This window comes from Papaver somniferum, chromosome 2 (assembly GCF_003573695.1).
Source record: "Papaver somniferum cultivar HN1 chromosome 2, ASM357369v1, whole genome shotgun sequence".
NCBI classification, from domain to species: domain Eukaryota; kingdom Viridiplantae; phylum Streptophyta; class Magnoliopsida; order Ranunculales; family Papaveraceae; genus Papaver; species Papaver somniferum.
Window position 1 is genome coordinate 62,427,117 of NC_039359.1, and position 10,508 is coordinate 62,437,624.

Below are 10,508 nucleotides of genomic sequence, written 5' to 3' on the forward strand. Positions count from 1 at the left end.
TGGACACTTCTCAAAGAATCAAATTGTTTATCTGGAAATTTTTGCAGGATGCACTGCCTACTAGACAAAAATTAAGATCTGTGGAAAACAAATGTGTGTTTTGAAAAGATGTTGTGGAATCTACATATCACCCGTTCTTTGACTGTGACTATGCAAACGATGTGTGGAATATGCCACCAATGGCCTCACAGGGAACACCTCAAAACTTAAACTCCGTCAATAATTCTTTCTTGTATAAATACAATAAATGGATAATAGGTGATTTGAATTCTATATCAATGGAACTTGCAACAACTAAGTGCTGGTTCATCTGGAAGGAAAGCTGTCTTAGGATTTTTGAAGATAAATCTAGAACACCTGAACAACTTACATTAGATATCACTAGACACTATGCTTACTGGCATCCAGCAAACTTGGATAGTTTGACTGAACCTCAATGTAGAATTATAAAACCAAAACCATATTGGAACTTCCCAGTCATTAACACTTTCAAACTGAATTGTGATGCATCCTGGTTATCTGAGAATACTAATGCAGGGTTTGGTTTTATCTTTGGTAACTGGACAAGAACCTTCAAAGGAGCAGAATCAGGTGTCTTCAGAAATTCCACAGCTGAAGTAGCAGACGCTTTAACTGTTCTGCAGGCAACTAAATGGATCATCTCAAAGAATTTACAAAATCTGGTCATTAAAGGGGATAATCAGACAGTAATGAGGCACTTACAAAGAAAATTTTCTACCATACAATGGAAAAGTCTGGCCATTCTTGAAGAAGTAAAGAAGATAGCAGACAACCTAGTTTCTTTTTTGGGTTTCCACTATGTAGACAGAAAGGACAACAGAGTAGCTGATCTATTGGCAAAGAAAGGAAGGAAAAGCAACATCATAACCTCTTGGGAAGACCAAGCTCCTAGTTTTTTAATTCCAACAATAACTTATGACACTGTCAAAGCTTATGAAATATGTAATTTAAACAGCTTTCCTGTAACAGTTTCTGAGGGGATTAATCTGACAGATTCAATCATCGAAAATACTACTCATTCTGAGTTGGTAACTGATGAGACTGAAATAATATGATTATCAGCCTCTGCTTTCTATTAATATATATCTATTTTCAAAAAAAGAAATCCAAATATTTTTGGGAGATTTTTTGGGTCATGAAATAGCAAATACAATAGCCCCTTATCCTATTATTTTATTAATGCCTAATATACCCTCAATTGAATTAGTGTTAATTAGGGTGATTAGTGCATGAATTAGGAATCTCAATAGGGTCCGTGTAAAAACACTTTCCCTGTTTATCTCCAACTCGGTTTCTAGCCCAATTCGATCCAAACAAACGACTATACCAGGCTTGTTTAGTTGAATCACGTCCAGCCCAATCAATTCTGGCGATTGAATCTCACTAAAACACCTTCGAAATCAATCCCCAACTCTGCCAGTTGCATGCACAAAATTTCCCGCCAATTTCAGTTTTTGAACGTGAAGGGGCAATGTTACCCCTTATCCAGTGGTCTCCCCTTATCCGCTTCTGGAGTCCGTATAACACTTGTCCCTTGGGTGCGTTTAGTAATTTTTCTGGGATGTTTTCCACACTTTTCTCGGGGTTCCTCCGGGTTATTTCTGGGATGTCACGAGTACGTCTGCTACGGAGGTTCAAATTCCACGTTTTGAGCCAATTTCGCCGCAAAAGCTTATTTCTCCAAAAACACCTACAAAGAGATAAAATACCAAAATAAATACAAGAATGAGAACTATGAATATATAGAATCGAGACAAATTAGACACAAAAATGTGTCTATCAAATACCCCCAAACTTATTATTTGCTAGTCCTCGAGCAAAACTAAAATAGAAAACAAAATCCTAACTCATTGTCGCAGGCATCGTCGATTGCATTTAGCGTATGCAATGAGCCTTTAAACCCCTAGGTCTCCCTAGTGGCCGAGTTATAGTCTCGGGAGGGCTTACAATAGATATACCCATAAAACCTTTACTCCAGACCCTAGCTAGGTTTTTTTTTTTTTTTTTTAATTTTTTGAAAATCACCCACCTCATATGGTGGAGCATATCCTTAAATTACTCAGGATAACCTTATATTTGGAGGATTTTGTTGATTCAAATCGGAAAACATCCATTAAACATCTGGGTTTCTTGCAATTTTGGCTGGAAAAACATGAGATCCCAGCCGCAACCGACACTTTTTCAGCTGGGCAATGATGAACTTCCAGCCGAAAATATTGTTTATGGCTAGGATAATTTTTCGACCTAACCGTAGAACGCAAAAACGGTTGGGAATTGTTGGTGTTTCCTGACCAAAATTGTTTTTCTGATTTTTTTTTTTGTTTCCGGAACCAGAAAAGGCTGGGTTTTCCCAGCCGTAAGCGATGTTACGGCTATGTTAACAACACTTACGGCTGAGTTTTACTGGTTCTGGAAACAAAACAAAAAATCAGAAAAATAATTTCGGTTTGGAAAACCAAGCCGAAACATGTACTTTCGGCTGGAAATCTAAGAACTTCCAGCCGTAAAAACCTTCAGAAGCTTTTTTTTTTTTACCCAAAATTCATCGAATCAGATTTTTTAACCATTCAAAAGCAAAAAATAAATGATGCGTTTTCTTAGTTTTTTTTTTTATGATGATCATTTTCATCATGATGAAATTATGATCATCTTCTTTATCATGATCTATGAATGAGAAGGATATTGAAAAGATAATAGTTTTAGGTTTTCTTCATGATCATCATCCTCATCATGATGAAATTATGATCATCATCTTCATCATGATTTATGAATGAGAAGAGAAGGATGAGGAAAAAATAATTTATTTATTTTTTATATTTTTTATGATCTTCATCTTCTTCGTGATGAAATCGTGATCATCGTCTTCATCTTGATTTGTCAATGAGAAGAGAAGAAGAAGGAGAAGATGAGAAGATTATAGATATTTAGGATTTTTTCTTTTTTGACGAATAATGAAATTTAAGTAAGGGTATTTTTGATTTTTTTCATATACCTTGAGATCCCCTTATCCATATTTTGGCTACACATAGCATTTTAAGCCCCAAAATCCTATTGGGTTGAATCCCCAATAATAGGATTCAAAAATAATCCATTGGTTAACAGACTCGACGCATTTTTTTTCCTGAGAGGACCAACATGGTTTATCAGTCAAAAGAGAAAAGAAATACGAGCAACAATAGATTCGTCAAGTCGTTGTAAGGATCTAAATTTTTAAATTAGCATAATCACACATCGTTTACGACTTTAGTTCGTTAAATCCAAATGAGTCTGGTGATCTGAATGAAATCCAAACAACTTAGGCCAAGGAAAAAAATCATAATGCTTGATAACTAGGCTAAATTCAAACATGATACACATCTAATTGATTAATTAGTAACCATGGCATACATATTTGTCCTAAACAATCGTCCCCTAGATTCTAAAGTGAACTAAAATTTTACGATATTGGTTAATAATAATACTACATAAATGTTTCATTAATTAAAAATTCTTTGTCCAGGTGAAAGTATCCTCTTAGGATCGAACATAGTTTTCCTTTGCTTAAACAAAACCCATTTTGCACCAAAATGATTCACCCATTCTGATTTAGTCTCATAGTGAGGCAAATACTGCTTATACTTGATTCCAACTTTATCACAAAACCTTAGTATCTCTTTATTTTGTTCTTCCAAGTACTCCCAATCATTCATACCACTTGATTGTAGTAACCCTACTGAGTAAAAGATTTCTTCATCAGGAATCACTGCCGAGGCTCTTTCATCCCACCTGTGGTACATTTAAACAATTTTATTAGTAAGAAGCTGGTTAAAGGTTTCGGGTTGGTCAACAAAAGTCAACGGTCAATCAAGGACCGAAATATGAAGTTGGTCATTCTGAGATCCATCTAGTTCTTCGACTGATCGCTTTTACAGGACCACCATGAAAGTGAAATAACATTATGCATTATTGTCAAGCTCATTTGAGTTTATGACTTACTTGTTTCGATAAGTAGGGTAGACAAGAATTGGTCCAGCGGATCTGTTTTTTCCAAGGATTCCATGAAAGATTTCAGAATCAAATTCTGATATTCGAGATTTCGGTACAAATAGATTCAGCCATGGATGTGGAACTTCCCATAGTCCTTTTTTTTGAAGCTCTAATTCTCCTATTCGTACTCTATTCAAGAAATCTACATAGGAAACGTCTTTCGTGAACTTGAACCCGGGAGTGTAACTCAGTCCATTGAACAACAATTCCAGCTCCTGCAAGAAAAAAATGTTCGAAAAAGGAAATCGCATGGAATTGTATATAGAATTCAAGGTATGGGTCTTTTCGACGGTATAGTTGAAGTACATACACACGTGAAAAAATTGTACCTTATCGATGGTATTGACAGTGAGATCATCGTAATACTTGGCCACTTCTAAGCAGTAAATGATGTTGCTTTTGCCATCATTTGTTGTTGCTAGAGAAATAATTTCTCGATAATCTCTTTTGGAATAAAATGACGACGATCTCCAATTGTTAAGAGAACTTAAATGGATGTCTATCATAAGTGATCCTTCAACATAATCCAGACCATGATTATGACCATTCTCATTGTTGTTTATGGAGATCAAATGTTCTTGGTCTTTTGTAAACACTGAAAAATCACTGTAAAGCATCCGTATCCATTTCACCTAAAAGCGTCAAAACAGATTACATGAAATGCATTAGGTCGTGCTAGTTCTTACTTAAGAAAATAATTCCACATTCATCTTAGGAGATGATATACGTTAAATGAGTATCTAGTTAACATTTAGCCGAAAATTAAACGGCGAATCATATTTCGGCTATTTACAATCTTATCCAGGAGGGGAAAAAAAGGCATGTGAACGTGTGATATACAAATATTTCAACACTTTAATCAAGTTGCATTTCCCTTTATATATAGTAGAACAGGGAGATATTTGAATGTACCTTTTGTGGGGCTGTTTGTAAGGCAATTCTAGCCCTAGTGATGATCCCAAATTGACCTAAACCTCCCATTACTCCAAGAAAAAGCTCTGAATTCTTATGTTTGGAACAAGTCACTGTCTCTCCTCTTCCTGCAAAAAGGATACACAAACAAAACCAACTTATCATTCATTACAACTCACAAGGAACTAGTAGTCTTTGTGGTTAGTAAACCAACTATAACTAATAATTCAACAAACCCCACACGGAATATATTAAACCTAACACGCGCATGATCGATAAATAGTGTCCATAATCGTTTATATGTACCTTTAGGTCCCCTACCCCCTGTTTATATGTGATACCGATTGAGGCCGAGAGTGCTGGTCCTCGCATATAATATATGATTTGGACACTGTCGATACTCATCACCGGGAAAGTTTGCATGCTTACATGCATGAATGGTAACACTAGTTATGATGGGTACTACACATAATACATCATACGTACGTATGCTTGGTGGGCTAGCTAGATCTTCTTTTAGTATTAGTTAGCTACTTATGTGTACAAAGGTATAGCCGAATATATATTACTATGAACTATGAAAGATTGATAAATAAAGTTGTAAGAAAAAACCCAGTGTGTGTGTCTGTGAGTTTTTGGCTTAAATATGTACCAGTAATGACATCCATCTCATAGACATTGCTGATCTGAGGTCCATAGAGAAACGATTGACCACTAATTCCGGCATTTGATAAAGTACCGCCAACGGTGAGGTACAAATAATCAGTCCATGACTTTGGCGTAAGTCCGTATTGGAGGGTAGCATTTAGAACATCTATCCACAGCTGTTCACCACCAACATCAACGTAAAGATCTGTCGTGGAAACATTGATTCGGTTACCACAATTCATCAATGATCTCATTTCAATAACAACACCATTATGAGCCATTGCTTGACCTCGAACCGAATGACCTTTACCTTTTGCTGCAATACTAAAAGGTCTATTAGAAGAGTAAGAGGATTTTACAAGGTTTTCGATGTCTTGGTGAGAAGACGGGTAGAAAACTGCTTGGGGTTTTGATTGAACAAGTTTACCGAAATCAGTTGAAGCTAAGTTGATGGAATCAGAATTGAAACTTAACCTATTAGCAAGATCAAGTGCTAATAGGTTTTGCGGCAGTACTGAACTTGTCACTGTCTTTGTTGATGATGATGCTGGTTTCCCAAGGATGGACATTAAACGGCTAATAACTATAACTATTAGCACCTTTAGATATGTTTGAATTGAACTACACTTATTTGTCATACTCTTAGCTAGAGAAAGGGATATCAAAGAGAGATATAAAAAGAGAGAGAGAGAGAGAGAGAGAGAGAAAGGTAGAGAGAGATAGAGAGAAACAGAGACTTGGTAATTAAAAGATGGAGGAAGAAGAAGAGAGGATGAGATGGTATTTATACACAAAGTACATAGAAGAGATGAAGAAAAGAATAGAAGAGATGAAGAAAAGAACAGAGGAACAAAAGAAAAAGAGAAGAAGAAGAGAAGAGGTTTCATGTTTTTACCTTGCATGAAAATGAAAAGAAAAGAGAAGAGAATAACAAAGAAGTTGCTAAGGTTGGTTAAAGCAGAAAGAAGAGAATCTTGGTTTCTAGCTAGCAACAAAGCACGTTAACTTAAAAGAGAGAGACTTTGTGAGAAACAACCTAACATGTTTCATATACCACGTATCTTTTTCGAATGTCACATTGATATGTTCACAAAAATTACTTGCAACCAATTTTTTTTTTATCCATTCTCGTGAAAATGGTGGTTTCGGTAGAAGTAAAATGGAGATCCGGCTGACTGACCTCAAAGGCTTAACCATAAGAGTTAAGCAACTAACCAAAGTTTTTTTTTTGTTTTTTTCCAAGCACCTTCCCAAGTTGGTTAGCTCTAGAAAAATTCAACACAACGAAGTTTTTTAATTTAGGTAATAACTCGGTGGAATTCTTTTTATTCCCCGGTTATTCTTTTTTAATATAAGAAATTCTCACATGCCTATACCACATATAGCTCCTTATAAGAATTAAAGTGGCTCTACAAAGTGCAGGTGCAATAAGCATTGGTAGTTGTGGATAAGCAGCATATCTATATTTTTTTAAGTAGAATACAAAAATGAGAATCAAATGAAATCCACCCTACACATGGCCTCTACATTTAGTAGGGTTGTCTTTGAGATGAAACACCTTTCATTCTAACAAATTCTGTTACGTAAGATGTTGTTAGAAAAGATAGATCATGCAAAAATTTTAAGGTAGTAACTAAGCTGCAAGACTAGATGTCTGATGTGCTTGCTTGCTTGCAAGATTTTAACACCGCCCACAGATTTTACCAAACCTAATCTACAGTATCCCAAGAGTGTATCTTTTGTGGGGATCCACTTAAACCTAATCAATAGTAATAGACGGCTGATATTGATTTGGATTAAGTTAGATAGGAAGTCATAATCTTTTTTTCCAAAAGTAAATAGGTATCTTTGATGAGAAAGTGAGTAGCTTTTGTAAGCAAAAATGACTTCATTACCATATTTAGTAAGGCATGGAATCAATATGGCCATTAAGATTTTGTCATAGATTTTGTGTATCTTGCAACAAAGACTTTGCTTTCATTTGGAAATTCTTTCGAATTTTTCTGGCAGATCGGATATTATCATCATAATGGAAGAATGGGAAACTTTTGTATAGTATTTGAGAAGAAGGGAACATTAAGATCTTATTTGTTGGCTATTTAGGTTACAAACTTACACATGTAATGATGCGCAATCTTAACAACATTAGGTATTGAATTAGGCTACTATTACTATAATGAACAATGGTCACGCACGAATACACTCAAAGAACCTAGTTTTCTTATTTTAACTGTATGTTTAACTAGATTGAACATGATTAAATAGCTTACACGCTTCTCCTGCCTAATTACATGATTAGCATAAAGGCAAATTAAAGTCTGTTCCAAAAAAAAATTTACAAAACATTTTCCTATAACTCAATGATTCTTAATAAACTGTGGAATATCCTTTACGATTCATCGGCTTTCCAAAATTTAAGTTCCAAAGGCTTAAACCAACTCGCAATAACATTTACAGTTTAGATTAGATGTTGCTCCAAAGATGTGTGCGTAGGAGAATTCTGAAAATGTAACGATTTTCTTCCGTGTGTAAGAGCAAGGGCTATGGGTAGTGTCATCCTTTTAAATGAAAGAGTGCACTACCAATTTGAACAAATTAGGCTCTCCTATGGGTAGGTTTCAACCCACTTTTCCCCCAAATCCTTCCACTTACTCGTTCTTTCGAACGAGTAGTTGGGAATTTCACTCTAGACGGGGGACTATCCCCGTCAGAAAAAAGAAACTTTTAGTATAAAACGGGGGACAGTCCCCCGTTAAAACCTTCTTTTTTTCACTTTTTTTTTTCTGACGGGGGACTATCCCCCGTCTATGTAAAGAAGTTTTAGCTTTTCTTTGTTGACGGGGGATTGTCCCCCGTCTAAGAAGATTTAGTTTTTCTTTTTTTTTTTGGACGGGGGACAATCCCCCTTCTGGTCAAAATCCAATTTTTTTTAATTAAACAGGAGACTGTCTCCCGTGTAGGATCTTTTTTTTGTATTTGCCCATAATAGCTTCACTCATTCATCTGGGCGAGTAGTCTTTCATATGAAAGAGACTACCCATATGATATGTTCTAAGTTGTGGATCGCTAGAAGTGACACCACCAGCTTATACCCGTGTATTTGGTTTTTTTTTCTTTGCTTTTTAGATTAATGTAGCTTTTCTACTTTTTCCTTTTCTTTTCATTCTATTTGTGTACTTGTTAATTGTTATTTATTTTCTGTAAGTTTTTTTTCCCTTCCAAATAAAAAGGTGATAGTTCGGCCATTTTTTTTTGGACAGCTCTAAGTAATATATTAATTAAACCAACACTTACATGGATACATTTGCCTATGACTAAAAGGGATACAAACATTGGAATACCGAATACCAAGAAGATCAAAATACTCGATTGCAAATCGAGAACAAGATTTCTTACAGAAACTAAAGCCGAAGATTACATTGATTAAAAGATAAATAACATCAATCGTCCGACAAGAGGTTTTTTCTCCTCCTACTGTGCTTCCTTTTACTTCATCCACCGCAAGCTCCAACCCAAGTGATAAATTTATCAAAATAATGAGAATAACATATTCCAAAGAGAAAATGATGCATCGTGATTGATCCTGTGCCCTCCGAGGAGGTCTCCATGACAGAGAAATTAAGCAAAGAGAGATCAAGCCAATTTTCTCAGCAGAGAATCGGCCAACCTGTGACTTTTTCAAGTCACAAAAACGAACATTTTTTAAATCAAGGTCGTAAGAACAGGATAGTGAAAGGTTAAGAACAAGAGCAAGATTTGTTTCAAGCAAGTATAGAAGGGGTTTTATTTTTCCTGTTGAAAGATAAATGTTAAGCAACTAGGTCAGTGAGTTAACTCTGTGGTATAAAACTACCACACAACGAGCTGACTCAAAGATTTAGGGAATTAAAGTGCAAAACAGCAAATCAGAGAGCAAAAGAACCACAAAAAAGATTAAAAGAAAAATCAAAGAGGGGAAAAAAGGGTTTACCTGGGGGCTTCACTTTGGAGACGCGATTAGGGAAAGAAACATTACAAAAAGATCAAAACATGGATTTCACTTAAGAGATTTTGGAACAACTATTTAACATAAAATTAAGCTCCCAAAACTGAAATAAGCAGCATTACAGGCGTCGAAAAACACAAGGTAAAACAGATCTCTCTTTCAGGGGGTTGAAAGGTCAACATAAGATTAGAAACAAACCAAACACAAGAGCGGAAAGATGCTACAGGATAAAGAAGGAAAGATTATCTTTTGCTAAAATACTTGGAGAAAAACCGATTTGAAAAACAAAGGATGAAAACAAAAAAGATTTGAAAAACAAGAAGTTTTGAAAAATGAAGCCAACATCTTTGAGGAGATTAAAGATAAGTTTTTAAAATCCAGAAGTTTTAGAAAATCAGTTTTCATTGAAAACGAAGATCACTTCTTACAACTAAGAAGAGTTTTGAAAACAAAATAAGAAAACAATTTTTGGGTGGACCAAAAAAGAAAGTAAAGATTTAGGAAACAAAAGATTCATCAGATCCAAAACTCAAAGACCTTTAGAGCGTCCACAGTGGTGCGAGTATAACCAAAGACCAAAGACTAAAAAAAAAGATCAAATTTGGGTTTAGTCCGTCATGTGGCGTAGTGGGAAAAGAGTATATTTGGTCGCGCGTTGATAAAGATAACGCCCAAGTGGAGCGTTGGTAAAGATAACGCCCGAATGGGGCGTTGGTATAGTATACGCTTCAGAAACAAAAAAAAAAAAAAAAAAATGGGGCGGAGGTATAAAGCCCGCCCCATGCAAGTTTCATAAATTGTGAAGTTGAAAATGGAGTGGGGCGTTAAGTATATGAACGCCCCATTTCGCGCGTTAAGTTTATGAACGCCCCATCGGGCGTACATTTAACCAACGCCCCGTTTCAGGCGTACATTA

General features: G+C 35.6%; 2 protein-coding genes and 1 long non-coding RNA gene across 5 annotated transcripts; 1 reads left to right on the forward strand and 2 right to left on the reverse strand.

Moving 5' to 3' along the window:
* The first annotated feature begins 278 nt into the window (after positions 1–278).
* Positions 279–1,076, forward strand: LOC113351195. Its single transcript, XM_026595225.1, has one exon. It carries the CDS (start codon positions 279–281, stop codon positions 1,074–1,076), a length of 798 nt encoding a protein of 265 aa, XP_026451010.1.
* A 2,240-nt stretch (positions 1,077–3,316) lies between these two features.
* On the reverse strand, positions 3,317–6,600 carry LOC113347832 (cytokinin dehydrogenase 3-like). 2 transcript variants are annotated; one of them, XM_026591513.1, is made up of 6 exons: positions 5,918–6,598; positions 5,612–5,812; positions 4,960–5,087; positions 4,377–4,679; positions 3,997–4,262; positions 3,317–3,786 (listed from the first exon to the last, which is right to left on the reverse strand). In XM_026591513.1, exons 1-6 carry the CDS (start codon positions 6,507–6,509, stop codon positions 3,498–3,500), a joined length of 1,779 nt encoding a protein of 592 aa, XP_026447298.1. In that variant the 5' UTR covers positions 6,510–6,598; the 3' UTR covers positions 3,317–3,497. The 2 variants fall into 2 exon arrangements, with proteins under 2 accessions (XP_026447298.1, XP_026447297.1); XM_026591512.1 differs by having other exon boundaries at positions 5,612–6,600.
* Positions 6,601–8,852: 2,252 nt separating this feature from the next.
* LOC113347833 lies at positions 8,853–10,074 on the reverse strand. Of its 2 annotated transcripts, none has more exons than XR_003359282.1 (2): positions 9,578–10,074; positions 8,853–9,274 (listed from the first exon to the last, which is right to left on the reverse strand). It is a non-coding gene; the product is annotated as an uncharacterized LOC113347833 (long non-coding RNA). The 2 variants fall into 2 exon arrangements; XR_003359281.1 differs by having other exon boundaries at positions 8,853–9,280.
* Positions 10,075–10,508: the final 434 nt, after the last annotated feature.